The sequence below is a fragment of the Ochotona curzoniae genome, unplaced genomic scaffold (assembly GCF_017591425.1).
Source record: "Ochotona curzoniae isolate NIBS_2020 unplaced genomic scaffold, NIBS_Ocur_1.0 contig_3819, whole genome shotgun sequence".
Lineage (NCBI taxonomy): Eukaryota > Metazoa > Chordata > Mammalia > Lagomorpha > Ochotonidae > Ochotona > Ochotona curzoniae.
Genome location: NW_024466004.1, coordinates 26,447,858 through 26,472,063, shown reverse-complemented (window position 1 = coordinate 26,472,063; position 24,206 = coordinate 26,447,858). Strand labels below are relative to the sequence as shown.

Here is a 24,206-nt window from a genome sequence, read left to right as displayed (position 1 = left end):
CTTCAAGTATGTGACGAGCTGACTTAACAAACACCAGCAAATGCTAAATCTGTGTTTAAATTTCCTCCCTATGCCTTTTTTTTTTGTATACAATAAAACTTACCTGTATTAACAAGAGCACTGCTGTTGTACAGTGTACCAAGGTGAGGTCCAGAAAGAGACAGAAAGGTATGAAGTTTGTTGAGGTAATATTTAAACCTTGGTCTTGTAAGCACTGAACGGATTATTAGGTTGCCCAAAGAATGTCCAATAAAGCTTTAAGAGAAAAAAAGTATGAAACATTTATCCCACTGTACTTTTTAGTAACAACAATCAAAGATAACACCATACATACATGTAAATACCAAGTTAAAAAATTTTCATTATGTTTTAAAATAATTTTCTATTTTGAAATTATATAACCTATGTTTTATAGAAAAAAAGAATATAGTAGATTCCCATTACTGTATAATTAAAATGATTATAAAAACAAAATAATTGAATGAAAAATTTTACATAATGTTTCTAATTGCTTTGTGTATCATGACATTGCAAGTATTCATAATGGTGGAAAATCTAGTATTTTGTCAAGGTATATGTAAGTTTCACTGGGAGTCTTCCTTTTATTCAGGAGTAGAGAGGCATACTGAATCACTTGATATTATTTTAATTTTTAATTTTCGTTTTAATTATTTGAGAGGCAGAGAGAGAGAAGACAGAGAAAGACATCACTTATCTGTTGGTTTACTTTCCAGATGCCCACAAGGTACAGGGTCAGGTCTAAAGCCAGGAATGCAACCTGGGTCTCCCGAGTGGCTGCAAGAAACCCAGTACCTGAGCTGTCACTGCTGCCTTCCAGTGTCTGCTTTATCAGAACACAGGAGCCAGGAACCAAAGTCACAGCTGGAAGCTGCAGCTCGGCACTCTGATGCAGGACACGGTCATGACCAAATGCCCAGCAAACACTTATTTTAAAATCCATTTCTCCATGAATTTTTTTAAATTTTATTTTTATTTGAAAGGCAGAGTTCCAGAAAGAAGGAGAGACAAAGACTGAGAACTTCTGTTTGTTGGTTCACTCCCAGATGCTGCAATGGCCAGAGCTGGGATGGTCTGAAGCTACAAATGAGGACTTGGCTCATCCTCCGTTGCTTGCCCAGGCCACTAGCAGGGAGCTGGCATGGAGGTGGTGAAACAGTGCCAGCACCCTCTGTGAACTTTTAACATGCCTTCATATATGTCTGTAAAATACATCCACTTGCCTCACTTTTTCTTAGGGTACCAATTTTATTCAGGCACAATTCACATAGCATATAATTTATCCATTTAAATTGGACAACTCACACCCACACAAAAAAAAATCCTATACATTTTGGCTGTTACCTACCCATTTCCTTTACCTTCCACGGTACTAAGCAGTCATTAGTACACTTGATGCCACTATAAAAATTTTCTTATTCTGGATATTTTAAATATATAGAATCATATAATACAGTCTTTTCTCAACATGTTTATATTACTAGAAAATTAACATAAATCAGTTTTCAATATTTCAAGGGAAAATACTACCTCAAATTCTGTTTAGTTTTTCTATGACTCAGAAAGGTATGGAATTTAAGTGTATAATATTACAGAAGTTACCTTATTTTTGAGACTGTCAGACTGTATATCTGAATATATTGAATTATCTCATCCAAAAGTCGATCAGTCATGCTATCAAAATCAGCAAAAGTATCATTCTGAACAAAAGCAAAACGGACATATTACTGAAACTGGTATAATCTTATGCAAAAAATGCTATTTTAAATTAAGGTAAGGAAAAAGATGGCTAGATGAACTCTTTAAAGGAAAAGTTAATGAACATGATATTTATTACATAAAAATGGCCCAAAAAATGAGATTCTAGAAATTTAAAGATTTATTGATCCTGGCAACAGCTGATTCATTCAGTTGTTAAAGCTTTTATCCCTTTACCAGTATAAAAATTAAATTAGTTATGATGGTTTAACTGTTGAAATAGTTGCAGAAATATTTTATATGAAGATAAGAGCTTCTAAGTCAAAATATAAAATAAGCATTTGTGCTTATGTTCAATGACAGAACAATAAGAGAAACTTTTATTACTATAGGCATTTTGTGGGAAGCAAATATTAAAGTGGAAATTGGTAAAATAAAAAAGAAAAAAAAAAGGCTTGCTTCTGTATTTTACCTGATTTCTTTCAGACATGAGAAAATCAATTCTTCCTCCAGGAAGTCCAAGTTCAATGTAAGTTTTTACTAATCGGAGATCTGCACTGTTACCTAGAAAGCAAAAATTATGCTTATGAGATAAAGTAAAACATCCATTATATACATTTTTACAATTTTCAGAAACAAGTTTATAGCTTACTTCATTTGTAAATAGACAATGCGCTCCATTATAAAGAATTCATAATTATTGAGACACAAAGTTAGAGATCGTCTTTTTATGCTTCTCAGGAGGTTTTGGTCTTAATGAGGCTTTTACTCATCACTTGGTGGAGTATTTGCTTGTAAGAATATTAGGACATCACTTTAGTGCTGGCGACCCTAGCAGCTGTAAATGACTGCCAACTTACCATCACCAGTATAGGCAGGTAAGATTTTAACAAAACTTGAATGCATTTTGTAATAAACTTTAATCTGTTGTGCTTCTTTGATGGCACAGTATAGCTTAAGAGAAATAAAAATTCATTTAAACATCTAAAGTAATTTAGCAATTGTTCACTTGAATATAAAACATATAAATATAAGAACAATGATTTTTAAAAATTAGTTTCAATAAACTTTTAGCTAATGCCTTTGGTTTACTAATTAATATTAATTGTAAATTAAAAAATTTTATCCTTCTAATATTTGTCGTTAGCTCTTTGATTATTTAACTTATTGATAATTATATTATTCCTGACTTAAAAACAGCATTGAAAAAAAGATTTATTTTTATTGGAAAGACAGATTTAAGGAGAGAAAAAGATCTGTCTGCTAGTTCACTATTCAAATGGCTGCAACAGTTGGAGCTAGGCAGATTCGAAGCCAGGAGCCTCTTTAAAGTTTCCCAAATAGATTCATGGTCCCAGGGCTTTGGGACCCTCCACTACTTTTCCAGACCACCGGCAGGGAGCTGGCTGGGAAGAGGACATGAACTTGTACCCATGTGGGATGCTGATGCTGGGAGGTGAGGCATTAGCAGCCAATTGAGCCATCAAGCTGGGCCAGAGAGTATTTCTAGTGTTGCACTATTAAGTGTAAGTTTTCTATGCGCTAGAAATATAAATGCCAGACTAGCTTTATTTAAGGGAATGGATATTCAATAGTTTCTTACTGGATTTGCTGATACATTTCATTAACAGCAATTTTCCTTCATGACTTCAGTTTTTCAAATATTTAACTGTTACAGCAGATATCATTTCTGCTTCAAGGTCTTTTAGTATAAATTATGTATGCCATTTTGACAGAATACTGTTGAGATCATGATCTACAATACCTAGACAGGAGTTCAGAAAGAACTCATGGATTCTGGTGCCCACAAGTTTGCTGTATAACGACATAACAGAATGATGGCCAGGGAGGATGCACCCATACACAAAACACTCAGTGGTCAGAAGACGAGTCTGCAGGTCAGACCCGGTTGTTGATCTGCTTTCATACACAGTTGCAAGATAATACAGCTTCTACATTTGTTGAAGGGTTAAAGATAAAAACACTAACAAAACAAAAACAAACAAACAAACAAAAACCCCCAAACAGAATATGTGACACAGACAAAAGAAACCAATAATCATTTGCTATCTGGTCTTCTACAGAAAAAGTTTGCTGATTGTCCTTCTTCAATAAATTTATTATATATGCCTACTTTTGCATTCTGACAATTCAATTCTACTTGCATAGCAATAGATTTTTTTTAGCAATAGACTTTAATATATTAAGTCTATTTGCTAGATTTTCATTAAGTATATATATAAATAAAAGTTTGCTCTTTTTGGGGGGGAGGTATTGCTGCAATATCTTGGTCAGATAACAAACTTAGTTTAATTCTTAGGAATAAAATGGGATATATTCCATATTTTTCTATTGTTCAAGCAGACAGAAATAGTATGTTCCAGGAGAATTATTTTCTTTTAAATACTTACTTTATTTTTTTGGAAAGGCAGATTTACAAAGAGAAGAGAGCTAGAGAGATAGATCTTCTTTCCACGAGTTCACTCTCCAAATGGCCACAATGGCCAGAGCTGAGCTGATTTGAAGCTAGGAGCCAGAAGCTTCTTCCAGGTCTCCCACACGGGTGCAGGGTCCCAAGGCTTTGGGCCATACTCCACTCCTGTCCAGGTCAGAAGAAGGAAGGGAAGTGGACGGGAACTGATGCATCTGGGATATTTACTGGCATGTATATGGGATCTTAATGCATGCAAGGTGAGGATTTAGCCACTTGTGCTAGGCCCAGAGAATTTCAAAGTAGTCTTTGTCAGAAGGTCAGGAAGTCTTTCTTGAGAAATCAACTTTTGTGTTTTTATAATCTATAAAATCTAGTTTGTTTTTATAGAATCACAATACTGTAATATCCTATTCTACAGATATGTGCACATTCTAGTACTTTCTATATCTAGGAAAAATGGTATAAATACAACAGCTGTCAAAATTGTACAACTAAAGTCAGGAATTTAAAATTTAATCTATACCTTGATTAATTAATGAACCTTTAATTTTTAGGAATATTGGTTTTCCTAGCCCACATCTTTTAAAACTCGCAAGGTAAAAAGGGCTATGAAGGGGCCCCGGCATGGTGGCCTAGCGGCTAAAGTCCTCACCTTGAACAAGCTGGGATCCCACATGGACGCCAGTTCTAATCCCAAAAGCCCCATTTCCCATCCAGCTCCCTGCTGGTGGCCTGGGAAAGCAATCAAGGATGACCCAAAGCACTGGGACCCTGCACCCGTGTGGGAGACCTGGAGCAAGTTCCTGGCTCCTGGCTTCGGACTGGCACAGCACTGGCTGTTGTGCTCACTTGCAGAGTGATTCATCAGATGGAAGATCTTTCTCTTTGTCTCTCCTCCTCTCTGTATATTTGACTTTGTAATAAAAATTAATAAATTTTTTTTAAAAAAAGGGCTAGGAAGACTGTCAATGGGAGACAAAAAATTGCCATGAGGTGACAGCTGACAAAAAAGAGAAGAGAAAATCCAAAACTAAAAGCAACATTGGCACAAGTATTAGTTATACAGAAAATCTGCTTTTATCGTAAAATGATAGCAATAATAATAAAATGTGAAAAATAAATAAGTAAATAAATAAAAGAAAAAAAATGCTTACTATGTAGAGACTGGTGCCATGGCATTACAAGTTAAACCTCTGCCTGTGGTGCTGGCACCACTTATGGGCACCTGTTCAAGTCCCAGATGTTTCATTTCAATACAGCTTCCTGATACTGAACTGGGAGAGCAGCAGAGGATGGCCCCAAGTGGGAGACCAAGAAGAAGCTCCTGACTCCATCTGGGGAGTGAACCAGCAGATAAAAGATCCTGTTCTCAGTTGCTCATTTCTCTGTATCTCTGCCTTCCTTTCCTCCCCCTCTTTTTTTCAAATGAAGATATATTAATTGATTGATTTTTTTAATGAAGATTTTATAGAAAAGGAGAGACACAGAGGGAGAAATGTCTTTCATTCACTGATTCACTCCTCAAGTGGCCACAATGGCCAGAATTGAGCTGATCTGAAGCTTTTTCTGGATTTCTCATGTGGGTACCGGGGCCCACAGCCTTGAGCCATTCTCTGCTGCTTTCCCAAGCCATAAGCAGAGAGCTAGATTGGAAGCGGAGCAGCTGGGACATGAATTGGCACCCATATTGTATGCCAGTGTTGCAAGTGGACGATTAGTATGATATGCCACTGTACCAACATATGTAACTGCCTTTCAAATAAATTTTTTCTAAATCCTTAAAAAAAATTTTAAAAAAAGAAATTATATTGTACCTAGAACATATTTAGGCTTCAATTAATTTAAGCAACTCAAAATTGTTTTTGATTTCAAAGATTAAATCCTATGAGTTGCTATGGGTTACATCAACAGATATCACATACCATCTAAGCCATGAACACAGACAATGAGATGCACTCCATCTTCAGAACTATCCTCCTCTTCCATGCTAAAATAAGGTACTGAGGATGCCAGCACAGGAACATCACTGTACATGAACCCAGGGAGTTTAAGCTGTTTTAATTCTTCTTTTGCCTGAAGGAAGCTGAAGGAAAATATTATTAAAACACAACAAAACCTCTTAACTAAGGCTTATATTCTGTTTTTAAAACACAAAATTTAGAAATCTGCAGAAGAGGAACCTAGTAACATTTGGTTTTAAAATTAAGAAAAAAATGTGAGATCACGGAATAAATTAAAGTCAGGGGATCTCTATCCTTTACACTGACAAAAGAACAATGAACACTATCCTGAGTCGGATACACTGGGAGACAACACAACATACAGACCCTGACATATTCCTGACATATTACAAGTTTTAGTAGGCCACTGTTACCTCACTGGGTTCACTAGCTTTGTTTCCTATAGATAATAATTTTGTGAATAAATCAGAATAATCTGGAATTTTAAAACTCCAATACACATGTCCAATCAAGGTTGAGACAGTAGATATCTTGAGGACCAGTATATGGTATATACCTATAAAAATCAACATGCTATATACCTACATAATCAACATAACTCCTCACTTTATCTAGACATCTTACTGGTTTATAAAATTTAAATTCTGTAAGTCATTGACATAGCTGAAATAATTATGGTCTGGCAAATTCAAGTGATTCCTAATAATTTTTTACTCATTTTTCTAGGTGTACTTCCCAGGTGTAGTCAACAAAATTTATCTGGGAATTAATGGGAGAGAAATGAGTTGCTAATAACAAAATGAATTTCTAATCTCAACTATCACTTATTCTGAACACAAAATTACCAATAGAAGATTTATATGAGGAATACCTAGCTTACAAAACAGGATCACCATTAGTGATCTACAAGTTTATCTCTGAAACAGTATAATGCATTCATTTCTAAATTTTCTGTTGTAAAACAGTGTTAATCAAAGAGCACTTTTTGTTTTGTAGAAGCTGGAGAACAAAACAGACATTCAATCCTTTAGCATTGTAGTGGCACATTCTACTGTGCTCCATTACTTACGCCTGTATTTGAGGTTTTGGAGAATTTTCATACCAGGAAATCGAAGAAGTGGAGTTGTAAGAAGCGCTGCTTGGCTGCTTTGTAATGGCATCAAGTTTACTTCTAGAGGAATATTTAACACTACAAGGAGACTCACGTGGTGCAGATGGGAAGGACAAACAACCAGAAGTGCAGACGGTAGGCATATTTATACCATCCCTCAGATATTCACTGGTTATTTTCTCAGATTTTGTAAGTCTTTCTTCTGCATCGCCGCTTGCATAGTGGGCATGGATAGTCCCATCCAAAGCTGAATAATCTGTTTCTTCATAATACCCATTTTGAATCATTTGTTGATCTTGCTCTTCTTCCTCATCTTCTTTTCCCTGCACTTGCTGAAGACTACTAATTTCTTTTTCAGAAGCTTCCTTCTGAGGGCTAACGGAATGGCTGTAGCCAATGGCACATGTGTTGGAAATACCTGTACTGCTTTGAGAACCAAAATAATTTTCTACAAGCCCTTGCTTTACCACATCAGCAGTGGCTGAAAAAGGGTCATTTGTACTCAGGTGAATTTCACTTTCAACCACAGAAGCTTCGGAAAGTATCTGTTTGAGATTTAATGTGTCACTAGTTTTTCTTTCTACAGTTCTAACTTCACTAATTTCGGTGTTAGCAGAAATAGAACCTGAGACAATACAAGAAGTGCCTACACAAACCAAGTTTGGATTTAATGAGACTGCCATCCCTGCAGAGTCATCAGACTTATCAGGACTCTGGGAGCCTTCACACCTACTGTCCAAGTTAGGTTTGTAGCCGCAACTACTTTTCATGTCACTGGAAGTATGTTTATCTGAAAAAACAAATTGTAAAGGGTCTTTAGTGCTTGAATTTAAGGAATGTACTGCTAAAGTTTCATTGTCCAATTGCTCGGAAAATACAACACTCTGCTGTTGCAAAATAATACTCGATTTTCTAGTAGCTTCACATTTTGGCAAATCCACCGTTCCTAGATTTAAAACAGTTTTGCTATCACTGAGATGGCATTCTGGTACAACAGATTTCTTAGAATTTTCATCAGGTGACAATTCATCATCAGAAGGTAAAGAGTTTATGGAGGTCAAAGATGACTGTATTTCACTTAAAGCACTTGTACTCTCAGTACAGTGACTTCCCAATGAAAATTTTACATTATAATCAGGTTTCATTAAAAGCTGAGGAAATAATCTTTCATTATTGTAAGGACTTTGTCCCTGTGTAGTTTCAGAGACCACATCAAGGTTTGGATGTGTTGCAAAAGAACTTGGTTCACTTTCAACACCTGAATCTGAAAATCTTGATGAGGCATATGTGGCGTTATCTGGTAACTTAATTGCATCTCCACTGACTACCACATGATACTCCTTTGTAGAAGGAGCAGGAAGATTACTTCTCAGTTTTGCTAATGAGTCTCCAATAGAAAGGCATTTTGCTTCTTGCAAAGGTTCTTTTTCAGTTGCTATTTCTACAGATTTAGATTTACCATTAGATTCTAAGGATTCATAGTTGCGTAGGAAATTATCCACCAATATTTCACCCTGCTGAAGTTCTGTCCAACCTCCTGTTTCAACAGTTGTTTTCTCTCCACTGAAAGAATCCTTATTATAAGGCTTTACTTCAGTTGTTCTAGCTCCTGAGGATGGAGTTCTTTGATGCTCATGGCAATGGTCTGATGAACTTCTGAATGCCAGATTATGTTCCATTTGTGTAATTTCACTATCATCATGGGAGATAGCAAGTTTACCTGAAATGGACAAATTTGCACAAAGATTTAGGCTGCCGGAGTTCAAGGGGTCAAACTGGTCTGGTTGCATATTGTCAATGTCTGCAGACTTTTGTTCAGTTGTCTCTGTATTAGTTGGCAAACAGCTACCTTCCTTTTGACTTGTCTCTCTGGTGTACGTTTTTGGGTCAAAATTATATCCACATATTGTGGGATCGAAACCTTCCTTCTGACTATGTGAAGGATTGCCATCAACGCATTTAGTGAGATCATTTGATGCTGTACTTTTCAAACACTTGTAGGCTACCAAAACCACAGAATCCTTAGAGTTCTGTTTTATTAACTTTTTGGTGTTTTCAGGTTTCATTGTTTTCATGAGCTTAGTAACCTTAACCTTGGACTTATTTGATTCTTCATTCTTTCCTTTTAGAGGTTTTGTTAGCTGCTTTTCACCTTCTGTATACCAAATACTGGAGGCACCAGCAGATTTGACTTTCAACTCGGGGCTAGAAAGTCCTGCTACAGAGCTTTCTTCAGCTTCATATTTATCCATTCTACTGGATTCTGATCTCTGAAGACTCTGACTTCCCATCCAAGGTGCATCTAAGTCTTTTATCCAAAGAAAAAAAGATTCAGATTTAAAACAGTGTGAGAGGTCAAATGATTAAGACTACTTTTTCCAACTATAACTTCCTAATGAAATCCTCAAAAATAAACAAATCTAGTGGGGGAAACTGCTGCATATTAGAGAATATATGTACATTAGGAAGAATATACTTTTTATATAAAGTTTTTATACAAAACTTTTACATTTTAGATTATACTTACCTTCAATAACTGAATCTAAATACCTATCTTCAAAGATTATAGGCAATGAATTGAGATCACCATCTAATTCACTACATTCAATTGGTAGGGGTGGCAGAGAACTGCAGAAGGAAGTATTTTTGATAGCGGTGCACATCTGTAGATGACTCTGAGCACTGAAAAACATTTCTTAAGTCAGATTGCAATGAAAAATTATATTCCACTCCATTTTACAGACTACCCTTTTTTCTTTCCCAGCCACTGTTTTCCTCCTTCTTAATACATAACGTCTTTATAAAAGAACTACTTAACCAATTAAAAAAAAAACCTGGCAAAACAAAAATTATTTGTTGGCAACAAAATTAGGAATCTGGAAAAATTATCTAATTTCCATTATATTCTTTTATATATTCTTACGTTATTTCTAAGTGAGGGCTTAACAGTTGAATTTTCTAATTTACTATGAACAGCACACAGGGAAAAATACCAAAAACTTATTATTTGATTATGATAAAAAGTGCTCCAGGTTACTGTTCTACCAAACACATATTAATTTATAAAATTAAAAGCAACTTTAGGTGCCCACCTTTCTAGGTTTTTAAAGACAACTTCCACGTGCATGATTTGTTAATAAAGTTTTATTAGACTTAAAACTTTTTTTTCCATGATAATTTCATCAAATCAAAGTAAACAGAAAAGTTTAAAAACTTCCTTGTGTTGATTATCCAGTTTCAACAATACTTGTCTTTTTTGTCTCATCTGTATCTCAGCACTTCCTACCTACTTCTTATTCTACAATTATTTTCATGGTTTTTTTTCTTTTGAGGAATAATTTATATGCATTGAAATACATAAATATTATCTATGTGATTTTGACAAAAAATTTTCAGATATAGAATATTTATATTTAGACTTCCTGATTTCTTCTCAATCTCCCAGCCCAAGTCAATCCTAGGAAAACTACTGTTCTAAACTTTTTCATCTTTGTTCTGTCTGTCTTAGAAATCTCAAAATCTTTAAAGCCAAAGAAAATCATGCTTAAATATATACTCAGTGTGGAGGAAGGCACTTTTTTCTGTATATTTTGTTCATAAATTATTTACAAATTTAAGAGCAGTTGCCAGTCAGCCTAACTGTGAAAATGCGTAGTAAAAGTAATGAACATAAAATATTCTGACCTATGAAAATATTTGCACATGTAGACCAAGATTGGCCAAGTGGAAGGCTATAGCCAGAGCTGTCAGGTAATATCAAGGTGACAGCAGATCTGATACAAGGGAAGAGTGATGGAGGGGTGGATCATGAAGTAACTGAACCTCTGTTTGATTAAAGAGAGGATTTCAGGAACTCCAGAATCTTTTTATGTTTTCAACTGTAAATTCTATAGATTTTGTTACCAATCAATTTTGAGATCGCTTAAGCAAAAAAAGAATTAAGCCATTTTAATTTTGTATTCATGCTACTCACTGAAGTTCCTGGTATGCAATGGCAGCTTCTCTGGGATGTTCAAAACAAAAGAACGCCTCAGAAAATCTTCGTACCTAAAAAATTTTGCAAAATAGAACATTAATAACATGCTGCATTTTAAAAGTCAATCTGGCATAAAATGGTAAAGGAAAACACGGAGTCATCTGTGTTCTATTAGGGCTTCCCAGTGAGAATTAAACTTCTTTCCTTCTTCAGTGTTGCCTAAACACTGTATTTTTATATGGTATGGGATAAAAGGATCAAAAGAATCTAAAGTGAGGCATTCAGGTTTACACATTCTGGATCCCCTCTATCCTTTATAAAGTCAGACATTGTGTTTTCTTACAAGCACAATCCCCAGTACCTACAACATTATCTTTCCCACAGGAAAACATAACATCTGCTAGCTGCCAAGAGTTTTTTTTTTTTAATTTCATGTTATTTGTTAAAGATTTATTTATTTTTTGAAAGGCAGAGTTACAGAGAGGAGAGGCAAAGAGAGATATCTTTCACCCGTTGGTTCATTAACCCAAGTGGCTGCAATGGCCAGAGCAGGGCCTGTCTGAAGCCAGGAATCTGGAGCTTCTTCCAGGTCTCCCATATGCGTGCAGGGGCCCAAGGACTTGTGCCATCAAAATACAGTTAACACATGAGGTTATATAAAAGAACAAGGTAATTTATGTAAGTAGTTTGCAATCTGGAAAATATATTTAAATAAAAGCTATTTTAACTGCTAATATATTAGTTACCACCCTTGCCTTAAAATGTTCATGGTAATTCTCTCCCCTCCTAAAGTGTAATGCTTTTTTTTAGGGTGAGTTATATTTTGATGAACTTTGTAGCCCTCAAAACATATTACATTACTAGTATGGATGTAAATGCTTGGCAAACACATAAAGAACCTAGTGAATATTTCTTCCAACATGGTTGTATTTTGATCCTTTCATTTTGATGATATTATTATTATTACCATTAGTAATGGTTACTATTGGAATAATGTTAAAAATTGCTAGTAAATAGAAAAAATATCTTACTTGTGGGATACAAAGAGGAAAGAAATTTATTACATTGCAGTAGACATTGAAGATAGCACATAAGCTAGCAGTCTAAGATGCCAGCATTCTTTATGGGCACAAGTTGAATCCCAGCTGTTCCATTTCCAATCCAACTCCTTGCTGGCGGCTTTGGACAGCAGCAGCAGATTGCCCAAGTGTTATAGGACCATGCCACTCACTCGAGAGACCTGGATGAAGCTCCTTGTTTTTGGTTCCTGGCCCAACCCTGGCAGCTGTGGTCATCTGGAGAATGAACAGTGTAAGGAAGCCATCTTACTCTCTCCCTCTCTGGGTAACTTAGACTTTCAAAATAAATAAATATAAAAAAGGAAATTACACTACATATAAGATTGTTTCCTAAATAATAATATGATTTACAGATCTTTGACTTTTTTAAGGATTTATTTTTGTTAAATTTTTATTGGCTAGATAGATTTGCAGAGAGGAGAGACAGAAAAATCTTCTGTCTGTTGGTTTGCTCCCTAAGCGGTTGCAACGGTCAAAGCTGAACCAATTTGAAGCCAGGTGCCAGGAACTTCCTCCAGGTCTCCCACACGGGTGTAGGGTCCCAAGACTTTGGGCCATCCTTAACTGCTTTCCCAAGTACCAGAAGGGAGCTGGATGGGAAGTGGAACATCTGGGATATGAATTGGCACCAATATGTGATCTCAGTACATGCAAGGCAAGATTTAGCCACTAGGCTATCACGCTTGGCCTGGATCTTTGGTTTCAAGTGCATAATAAATCAGACATCTATTTTACTCATAAGGAAGATCCAGGCAGGTGAGTTTCAGACCTACCAACTTTACTTGTTTCTGTAAACAGATGACCTTGGGTGTTTGTGATGACAGCAATGAATAGATCACTGAGAAGAAGCATGTCATCTACCCCTTTGCTTTTGATCTAATGGCTTCTTATTTCTTTCGAACGCTAAGAGAATGAGGTAAAACTATCTATTTAGATGTTTATCCTCAGTGCTGTATAAAACATGAACACAAGCATCTCTAAGTGACCTGGACTTCTGCAGTTGTAGTTTGACAGGCAAAACTGGCTAGCTGTGGTGGTTCCATCTCTCCCTACCTCCTCTAATTTCTAGATCATCATTTTCTGTAAGTATCCTACCTACTACGCTTTATGCTAAAAGCTTTATGTTTTCATTTAAATAATAGAAAGTCCTATGAAATAGTCATTATGTTCATTTACTAAGTGAGGAAATTAAAGCAAAGGGGAAAAATATTTGGCCAAGATAACAAAGATAGTTAAGTGATGAAGTTGAGATTCAAATAGAGATTTGAACAACTCCAAATCTTGTTCTCTAAACTATGTTTCCCTTCTGCATTTAGACTGAGTGTTACTAGAAATCTATCCTTTCTTCTATGTAGCCACAATTCTTCTAAGCTCTCTCCATACAGTAGCAATGTGCAATTAACAATCCCACTAATGAAAGTATTGTGTGGTCATAAATGCAGTACGACTGCCACCTGATGGTGAAAGTGCTTACTTTTAGGCAAAGGACATATATAGAAAGAGAAAAACATTATAAGCTTTCACCTAGAATATATTTGTAAAAGTGAGTTTTGTGTATATTACTAATCTTTTTGTGATTCAACTATTCATAATTTAGGAAACTGCTAAATGGAAGAAAACAATGCATTTACTAATAATGGCAAAATGATCTTTTATTTGTGTTCTTCCTAGTATGTTGTTAAAATTACTGATACAGTAATTATTATAATAGTTTTATATCTGAAGGTTATTTATTAATCTTTTAAAAAGATTTATGTATCTTTATTGCAAAGTCAGATATACAGAGAGGAGGAGATGATTCACTCCCCAAGTGACCGCAACGGCTGGTGGTGCATCGATCCTAAGCCAGGAGCCTGGTACCTCTTCCAGATCTCTCACACAGGTGCAGGATCCCAAGGCTTTGGGCCGTCCTCAACTGTTTTCCCAGGGCACAAAGCAAAGAGCTGGATGGGAAGTGGAGCTGTTGGGATTACAACCAGTGGCCCATATGGAATCCCAGTGTGTTCAAGGTGAGGACTTTAGCCACTAGGCCACGGCGCTGGGCCCTATATGTTACTCTTGAATGCATGATCTATATGCACTAAAGATATTTATGCTATCTTGAAAAAATAAACATGTCACAAATATTTGGTAAACAAACTGTCTTTAAATCCTTGCAGGATATCACAAATTCTTATTACAGAATTAATGATGGTTTACTATTCAATACAATTCTAGTTAGTTTAGAAGTTATTGGGTATCTTGGTGCACAGCACATGAGTAGAGCAATCTGGTGCAAATGTCCAGGGCGGCAGTGAAGATGCTACTCAGGATGGCTGCGTCCCACTCTGGAGTCCCTGGACTCATATTCTGGCCCCAATTTCAACACGATTTCCTACTGCTGTTACACTGAAAGGCAGCGGCTATGGTTAAGCTATTGTGTCCCTGTCAGCCATGTCGGAAGCACAGATGACCTTCCGGGTGGATGGCTTCAACCTGGCTTGTGTCTGGCTGCTGCTAGCATTTAAAGAATGAAACAGTAGAGAAAAGCTTCAACTCTTTTTTTTTCTTTTTAACCTGGTTCCTCAGGATGAATTGTCTACCTGGGGGGGGGGGAGGGAAAGGAATTTAAAAATCTTAAAATACACAAATAAATAAAAAAGCAAAGCAAACAAAAGAAAATGTACTGTAGAGGTATTTATAAGAGCACTTCATGGAGTCATGAAAAATAGGCCATTAATAATAGCATCAGAAAATTTAAAATTCTTATTAATAAATACAAGACACTGAAAACTTGAAGAACTGAAATCAGTGCTTCTGAGAAAAACTAAAGAGCTAAAAATAGAGGGAGCTGAATAAATGCAGTGCTACATCACATCCACAGATTATCTGGCTCAATGTAGTACAGCAGGCAATTCCCTTATAATGATACATAGATTTTACTTAATGTAAACCCAAATCTGAAAAGGTTTATTTCTTAAATAAAAAATGAAAAATGGATGGAAAATTTGTACACAAGTGGAAGGGATCCAGAGTAGCTAACTTATCCCACAAAGAAGAAGAAAAACTTAAAGGACTCACAGTTACCTGACTACAAGACTTTCTGTAGAACAACAATCAAGTTAGCGCATTAACAGCCAATCAGTGAGAAAAGAAAGTAGCAAAGGAGATCCACACTTATTAATTAACTGATTTCCAACAAAGATGCTAAGGCAAAGCAACAGAAAAAATTTTCAATAAATGATGCTGGAACACAGTATAGAAATAAAAATGAACCCTGACTCTCCCATACTTCACAAAAAATAACTCAAGATGTTACTATTGACTAACATGTCAAAGTTGTCATTTTAATGCTTTTAGAAACAAAGAGACAATATTTTCATTAATGTGGGTTGGGTCACGAAGTCTTAAAGAGGATGCAAAAGCATTAAATATACACAAAAAGATTAAATTATGCTTAAATAAATACTCCCATTAAGATATATGACTGAAAAAAATGAAAATGGCAAGAAGTATCTTTAAAGAATGTTTTAGAGTATATACAACTAAAACACACAAATATTTCTAGTGAGTAAATAATAAAAAAAGTAAATTAATATTTAATAAAACCAAATTCATAAGGCTGGCGTTGTGGCTCAGTAGGCTAAGCTTTCATCTGGGATGCCGGCAGGCCAAATGGGCTCCAGCTCAAGTCCCAGGCGCTTCAATTTTGACCTAGTATGTCTGACTTAAAAAAATTTTTTTTGTTTTTTGGTTTGAAAGGCAGAGATATAGAGACAGAGGTCTTTGATTTGCTGATTCACTCCCTAAATGGCTGCAACAGCCAGAATTGAACCAGTCCAAAGCCAGGAGCCTGGAGCTTTTTGCATTCTTCCACATTGGTGGCAGGGCACAAAGATTTAGGCTCTCCTCTGTTGCTTTCCCAGGCCACAAGCAGCGAACAGGATCAGAAGTGGAGCAGCAGGACACACACTAGGGCTCACCTGGGATGCTGGCACTGCAGGTGGAGGATTAGCATGCACTGCCAGTGTTGACGGCCCCACCAGCCACTCCCCACCTTTAGATAATTTTGATATTTACATAGTTGAGAAGGATGCATGGCCATGTGGACTGCTGATTAGTGTGGTAAGGGGAAAGTGAGTGAGATCACTGTTTCCAATTCTATTTTTCTTCTTCCTGTAACTAGGGGGAGTGGGGAGGGATGGGGGATAAGCTGCATCCAGCCCCAACCACCTCAGAACCTGGGGATGGGGAACAGTCACCTCAGGGTCCCAGTGTAGAACATACTCCAAGGGTTCTACTTAAGTGGCTTTGACAGATCTGAAATGCTTGTCGATCTCGCCAATCTTAGGAAGAGAAAATCCTTCCAGGGTCCTTTGGCTGATGTAGTCCACTTCAGAGTCTCCATTTGCCCAGATATTTACCAACAACGCTTAGCTGGGGTAGTTGTCCAATTTGTTCTGCCTTCCTTCCTCTGCTATGGTACCAGATGTCCTCTGCAGTTGCCAGTGGACTGCCATATCCTCCATGTGCCTTTGAGCATGCTATCCACAGCTCCATTACAGCAACTGAGGAGGCCCAGTTCTGACATATACACTCTTATGGTCCAGTGATCCTGCAATTCTCCCTATGGCTGGAGTTCTGAGTCCAGTGGTTCAGTAGAGGGCATCTTGAAAGAAACGTTGTCTGAGATGACCCAAGATATGACCCCTTATTGGTGGTTGCAGTTGGGGGTCAGTTCTCTCTCCAGCTCCATCTCTCATGCAAGCCCAGATGCTGCGGCCCAGACCAACCCAGCCCACCACATACTCAGTCCTCATGCACAATAGTGGTAACTGCAGCCCAGTTGGAGCAACCCTACATTAATCTCCACCAGCCCACCCTGGCTCCTGCTTATGCCTGTATGCGCAGCAGACTGGTTCAGTTTGTTCTGTATCCCATTGGCTTTTGTATACATCAATGGGTGCTGCAAACTAGCTCAACTCAATCGACCCCACACTCATGCTGACTTATGTAACCGACCCACACTTACTCTGACTTATGCTTACTACTGCTTATCTAGTCAGGTGTACCCCCAGCCCATCAGAGAGGTGCCCACAGTTTCCCTACAAGGCTCACTCTGTCCTGAATCTTGTACTTTCCAGGTGTTTCTGCAGTTTAGCTTGACAGGACTTGCCCCCATTCCAGCACTTGTCAGCTGATTCTGAGGCAAAACCCAAAGAGCCTGCACCTACTTTGGACTCATGCATTCACCAGTGGATACAACTGTTTAGCCCAGCTTGGCTATACCCCTAAACCTGCTCACATGCAGGGCAAAAGATGTGGTAGCCCTGCTTGGCCTGGTTTGCTCCTGGTTCCAGTTTTCATGTTTACCAGTGGGAGCAGTGGTCCAGCAGGAGAGTCCTTGCTGCCCCTTACTGGGCTCCCATCCCCAATCCCCCGGGTCTTATATGTGCTAGTGGGAGCTGCAGCCCAGTCTGGTATGGCCCGCCTCACTTCAGCATTTGGCTGTGGGTGCTATAGGGCAGACCAGCTGGGACGGTCCGTACTCCTGTACTCCTGTACCTAATGGGAACCGACTGTGTTGCAGCATGATCCAGCCTGACCTGCACCCTGCCCTGGGTGGGTGTTACGAACTGGCCCAACCTGGCCATCCATCCCTAGATCTGACCCACATGTAGGTATAAGGGCTCATCCCTCCTCTACTTATTCCTTCCCAATATTTTCCCCCATGTTATTACCACAGTACATTTTCTTAGTACAACTATAAACTTAAGTGATATTTAAATGTATCATGACATGATATGGATAAACAGGAAAATCTAGTATTATAATGCAGAGCTATATTTCTATATTTCTTTTTTTGTGTGATCTTTAAAGATTTATTTATTTTTATTGGAAAGGCAGATTTACAGAGAAGAGAGAAAGAGAGAAACATCTTCCATCTGATGATTCACTCCCCAAGTGGGTGCAACAGCCAGAGCTAAGCTGATCTGAGACCAAGAGCTTCTTCTGGGTCTTCCTTGCAGGTGTAAGGTCCCCACACTGTACTGCTTTCCCGGGTCACAAGCAAGGAGCTGGATGGGGTGTGGAGCAGTCGGGACATGAACCAGCACAAGGGTGGGATCCCAGCACATTCAAAGTAAGGACTTTAGCCACTAGGCTGCAGCACTGGGCCCTAATTTGTGATCTTTGAAGGTGACCAAAAGAGCCTTTACAGTCTCTGTTTACCTTGACTGAGTTAACAAGTCTTTCTATTCTATTCTTGACTGAAAATACCAGAACTGACTTCTCTTACCCTCAATAATTTCTAATACAAAAATGTGTCTTGACAAAAACTTATCCTGTTCTTTTTAATGGAAATTATTCTGAAAGACTATTACCTATTTTATTACTTTGCCATTTTTTTATGTTTTATTTCTTCTTTTTAAAAAAATTATTTTGGATTATTAGTATCATCATTATTTATCTTTTTAAAATATAGCTGTTTCTTAATATGTCTATTTGTGTTTGTGTGTATGGATATATAGATATGTTATTTTTATAGATAGATCTGTTAAATAGACTGTCATATATATGATCTGTACAAGGGAGACCAGCATACCAAGAATCAAAGGTACTATGATGAATGGAATCAACCCAGATGCCTCTCAACAGAGGAATGGGTAAGTTAATTATGATACATTTATCCCATGGATATATTCATCCATAAAAAAGAATAGTTCCATTTGTAACAAAATCATCCCAAATGAAAACCATTATGTTTAGTGAAGTAAGACAATAGCAAAAGGACAAATCTCCTTCGAACAAATGTTCTCTTTGATGTAAGACAGCCAATCCGCAGGGCTTAATGATTAATTCCATCAATTACAGATAAATGGCATATTATCTTCAAAAATCAACTGGAAAATTTTAAAACCATATTTTGCTTGTATCACCAACATAACCGAGAATTACACTTCAGCTTGTATTTATTATTTACTTATAAAATTTGAATAGCACAGCGAACTAGTATCATAGAAAGTGTTATTTTGATGTTGTAAATCCGGACTACTATTCTGGTGCCTTAATTTGCTTTATTTTTGATAATTTGCAAATGCACGGGCAACTTACAAAATGGGGGTATATCAGCTTTGCAAAGACTGTTCGGGTTTATATATCCCATCTCTTAAGAGGGTAGCCTTATTATACGTTGTGATTCCTTTAAGACAAATGGACAGATTAGTTCTCCAGTGCTCCTCCAAAATGTAAATGACCTACAGGGGATAACTCATGGATCAAAGACAACTCATCCCTGCTGAGGAAATATTGCAGTTACAAGTATGTAACTCTGCAGTTTGTATTTTAATGAAGTCTCTAGTTGTTCTACCTGCTGCCCCTTACAAGCACATACTAATGGTCCGACTAACTCAAAGGGACTGCTGTTATGGGTATACTCTTCAGCTATGGTCCATAATACAGTAATTGTCAGCCCCTATCTGCTCTTGCTGAAGCTTACTGACAGTGGATTTAATAAAGCTAGCTTTGCTCTCTATGTCCTCTGGTGAATTCTTACACACCCAGGGTACCTGCTTCATCTGACCCATTTCTGCAACACTTTACTGTGTATATGCTGTGTGACTTTGGCTATCTTATCTTTCTGACATCAGTGATCCTTCTATAGAATGGAAATGCTAAATATCTTACTTCAAGGGATGAGTAATGTGGTTAGCAAAAGTAATTAGTGCCTAGTAGACAATAATTACTATGTAATTTACATGCTAGCTAAAAATACATAAAAAATTAACATGGTCTTTCCATGAATAGCCTATGGTTTAAAAACAAAAACAAGCGCCCAGCTGAACAGCTCAACTGACTAATCCTCGCCTTGCAAACCTCCATAAATTTATGTCCCTGTTGCTCCACTGCCCATCCAGCTCCTTGGCTTGTGGCCTGAGAAAGCAGTAAAGGACAGCCCAAAGCCTTGGATCCTATACCTTTGTGGAAGACTCAGAACAAGCTCCTGGCTTCAGACTGGCTCAGCTCTAGCCATTGTGGCCATATGGGGAGTGAACTAGCAGACGGAAGATCTTTCTCTGTCTCTCTCTGTGAATCTTTCAGATAAAAATATAAAATCTTTATTTTAAAAAAAGAATCCAGGGCTGGCGCTGTGGCATATTGGACTGGGCCTCCACTTAGAGTGCCAGCAGCCTATATGAGGGCTGGTTCTGGCTTTCTGCACTTCTTTTTTTTTTCCCTAAAATTTATTTATTTCTGTGCTTGGTGCCATAGCCTAGTGGCTAAAGTTCTCTCCTTGACTGTGCTGGGATCCCATCTGAGCACCCATTCGTGTCCCAGTGGCCCAGCTTCCCATTCAGCTCCCTGCCTGCAGCCTGGGAAAGCAATCCAGGACAGCCCAAAGCCTTGGGACCCTGTACCTGCATGGAAGACCCAGAAGAAGCTCCTGGCTCCTGGCTTTGGATTGGTTCAGTTCTGGCCGTGGCAGTCATTTATTTGGGGAGTGAACCAGAGGATGAAAGACCTTTCTGTTTCTCCTTTTCTTTGTATATCTGCCTTTCCAATAAAAATAATAAAAATAAATCTTAAAAAAAGAGATTTATTTCTATTTGAAGGTCAGATTTATAGAGAGAAGAAGAGACAGAGAGGAATATCTTCCATCCAAAGGTTCTTTCCCTAAGTGGTCGCAACAGCTGGAACTGAGCCATTCTGAAGCCAGGTGTCAGGAGCTTCTTCCAAGTCTCCCATACGAGTGCAGGGTCCCAAGGCTATCGGCCACACTCGACTGCTTTCCCAGGCCACTAAAGGGAGCCAGGAGGGAAGCAGAGCAGCAGGGACAGGAAGTGGCATCCATATGGGATCCAGGTGGTTGCAAGGCGAAGACTTTAGTCTCTAGGCTACTGCGCTGGCCCTATTTTCCGCACCTTTAAAGAAGTTCTCTACCCGTGGCTTAGGAGAGTGGCAAAGGATGGTTCAAGTTCTTGGGCCCCTAAATACACATGGGAGAATCAGGAAACTCCTAGCTTCTAGATTCAGATAGGCTTTGCTCCAGCCATTGAGGTCATTTGGAGAGTGCCAGCGGATGAAAGATCTTTGTCTGTCTCTTCCTCTCTCTGTAACTTTGCTTTTCAAATAGAAACCAAACTTTGTTTTTTAAATCACAACATTTTTTTTTATACAACCACTAAAGGAAAACAGCATTTCTCTCAATATGTGGATGAATTTTGGGAATAATCTTGAGAGTTTTATCCTTTTGCAGTGTACTAAACAGGTAGCCACAAACTGAGAAAGTAGTTAAAGAAAAAGATGACAAGCTTATGGGATCAACAGTGGGTACAGCCATGGATTAAAACACAGGTAACAACATGGTATATAATGAGCAACAGAATGCCCAATAAAAGATTTGTTAAACTCTGTCCTGATAACTGTATAGTTTGAAATATAATTTTATGAAGGATTAGAAAGATTTTCATTATATAGTCCAAAGAAGGTGTGTTTGTATAAGAGTCTAAAAAGAGCAATAGGGGCTGGGACAGTAGCCTAGTGGCTAAAGTCCTCTCTTTGAACATGCTGGGATCCCATATGGGTGCAGGTTCTAATCCTGGCAGTCCTGCTTCCTATCCAGCTCCCTGCTTGTGATCTGGGAAAGCAGTTGAGGATGGCCCAAGGCTTTGGGATCCTGCACCTGTGTGGAATACCCAGAAGAAGCTCCTGGCACCTGGCTTAGGATAGGCTTAGCTCCGGTCACTGCAGCCTCTTGGGGAATGAATTAGTAGATGGAGGATCTTTCTGTCTCTCCTTCTCTCTGTACATCTAACTTTCCAATAAAATAAATAAATCTTAAAAAAAAGAGCAATAAAACTGAATATTAAGTAATTGAACAGTATGATCAACATACCAAATAGTAATTTTTGTTTTAGGTAAGAATTACCGATAACAGTACACATGGAGTAAAGGCATATGTTTGCCACAGACTCCGCGCTTCCACAAAATGGTAATAAATTCAAAAGAGGCTTTTTCTGGACCAGAAAATTCTGCTTTCTGTACCTCTACAAGGCTTACTTCATTTATATAAAAAAAATGTATATACACACAGTTAACTCCTCCTTTGATGCTTTAATACACTATTTGATAAACCCATACTGAAAACACTTATAACAAAATAATATTTACTGTTCATGTGATATTCAGATTTACTGGGATTTCTATATTTATTTGGCAACCCTATATATTAGGTCTAAGCATCATTATTTATAAACATCTGTCACAACAGAACTAAAGAATTATACGAGCTGACAGTATTTCTCTGAAAAAAGCCAAATTAATTGTTACTTTGACCCCTCTAGCTTTTAATAACTTGTTCAGAGCAGAACACAAGTCTGTAATATTAGCAAAACCACCCACAAAATTGAGCTTGTTAAGTCTAAAACAGAATAAACTGAAATCTTCAATAATGTACTCAGGGGGTAGAGCCATGGCATGGGAAATTAAGCTTCTGCCTGCGGCACCAGCACCCCACGTGGGTCTCAATTCTAGTGCCGGCTGCTCCAGTTCTTATCCAGCTTCTGCTAATGTCGCAGCTCCGTTTGTTGAGACCATGTGGAGAATGAACCAGGGGATGGATTCTCCTCTCTTTAACTCTGTCTTTCAAATATAAATAAATAAATCTTTTTTTAAAAATTGGCTTACAATATAACTTCAGTTCAAATGATAATCAACGTTATATATTGAGTTTCTGATGTTATAAATAAAAGCCTTTTAGCACAATTGTTCTAGTGCTTACAAAGTACTAACAACAAAGGTCAGGAAAATTATTAAGGGAATAAAATTCAATGAAAGTTTTCTATGAGACAGACTGTTGAGAGGGCTGCACTGTGAGACAGCAGGGTAAGCAGTTGCCTTCAATGTTAGCACCCTATATAAATGTCAATTCAAACCCCAGCTGTTCCACTTTCAAGCCAATGTCCTACTGTGCAACAGAAGGCAGCAGCACATGGCCGAAGCATTTGGGCCCCTGCAGCCCAGGTGGAAGACCATGAGGAAATCTCAGACTCCTGGCTTTGGACTGACCCAACAGCAATTGTAGCTTTTGTGGGAGAAAATACTGAAGACATCTCTCTGTTGTTCCATCTCTAATTCTCCTTTTCAAAGATGTAAAATAAAATGTTAATTAAAAAAATAGTACTGAGAGAAATTCTACTGTATTTCTGTAAGTCTTCTGAGAAGAAGTCCTAATCATCTTTGTTTGAAACTACCTCTCAGGAATGTGTCTTCCTTTGGAGCAAAGGACAGGTTAACTAGTGATCTTGAAAGCCACAGATGACTTGTGGAGCAAGCATGATTACCCTCCATTGTAAAACTTGTGACCTTCCTTCTTGGACGTAGAGACTGGGGACCATACTCTAGCTACTGGCATTACCATGGACAGTGAAACCCTCAGTCTCTGACCAATTTCTTTTGCTATTAGCCATGAATCAATTAACAGCAGGCCACAGTATGGTAACTTGTATGCAGAAGGAAACCTTGGGTCCTTTTTAGTTCCCGATACATAAAATATCCAGCATAATTTCAGATTTTTTTTTATGGAAGTTATTTGATTATTTCATTTTGCAGTTTGAAATAACAAAGACCTCTTTTAGTTGATCATAAATATCTTTTATCTTTTTTATTACTGTGAGATACCAGGAACCAATAACATACAAATCTATATGCTATAGTGAATGTAAATGGCATATGACTGAAGACTACAACAATTTTAGAAGACCTAATTTGTCAAGAATCTGAAAATCTGTACTTTCTGCATCTCTACTGTTCAACCAATATTACAGTTTCCTTTTCAAGTAGATTTACATGTCTTGTTTTCAGTCCAATTCTCTATTGAACTATTTGCTTTCACATCAATAAAAAAGACTTCTTATCAGAAGTTAACTTGACTGTACTACTTCCAAATACA

The 24,206-nt window shown here is 37.7% G+C and overlaps 1 protein-coding gene across 2 annotated transcripts in view; it reads right to left on the bottom strand.

The window, feature by feature from the left end:
* Positions 1-24,206, bottom strand: part of FAM135A (family with sequence similarity 135 member A) — a 100,510-nt gene that overhangs the window by 9,411 nt on the left and 66,893 nt on the right. Inside the window, exons 13-19 of one of the 2 annotated variants that reach the window (XM_040983607.1) lie at positions 11,196-11,269; positions 9,750-9,904; positions 7,181-9,530; positions 6,073-6,233; positions 2,189-2,280; positions 1,621-1,718; positions 104-255 (exon numbers count right to left, since the gene is read on the bottom strand). In XM_040983607.1, coding sequence (XP_040839541.1) covers positions 104-255; positions 1,621-1,718; positions 2,189-2,280; positions 6,073-6,233; positions 7,181-9,530; positions 9,750-9,904; positions 11,196-11,269 — 3,082 coding nt within the window. The remainder of the gene's footprint in view (positions 1-103; positions 256-1,620; positions 1,719-2,188; positions 2,281-6,072; positions 6,234-7,180; positions 9,531-9,749; positions 9,905-11,195; positions 11,270-24,206) is intronic. The other variant, XM_040983608.1, reaches the window with a different exon arrangement.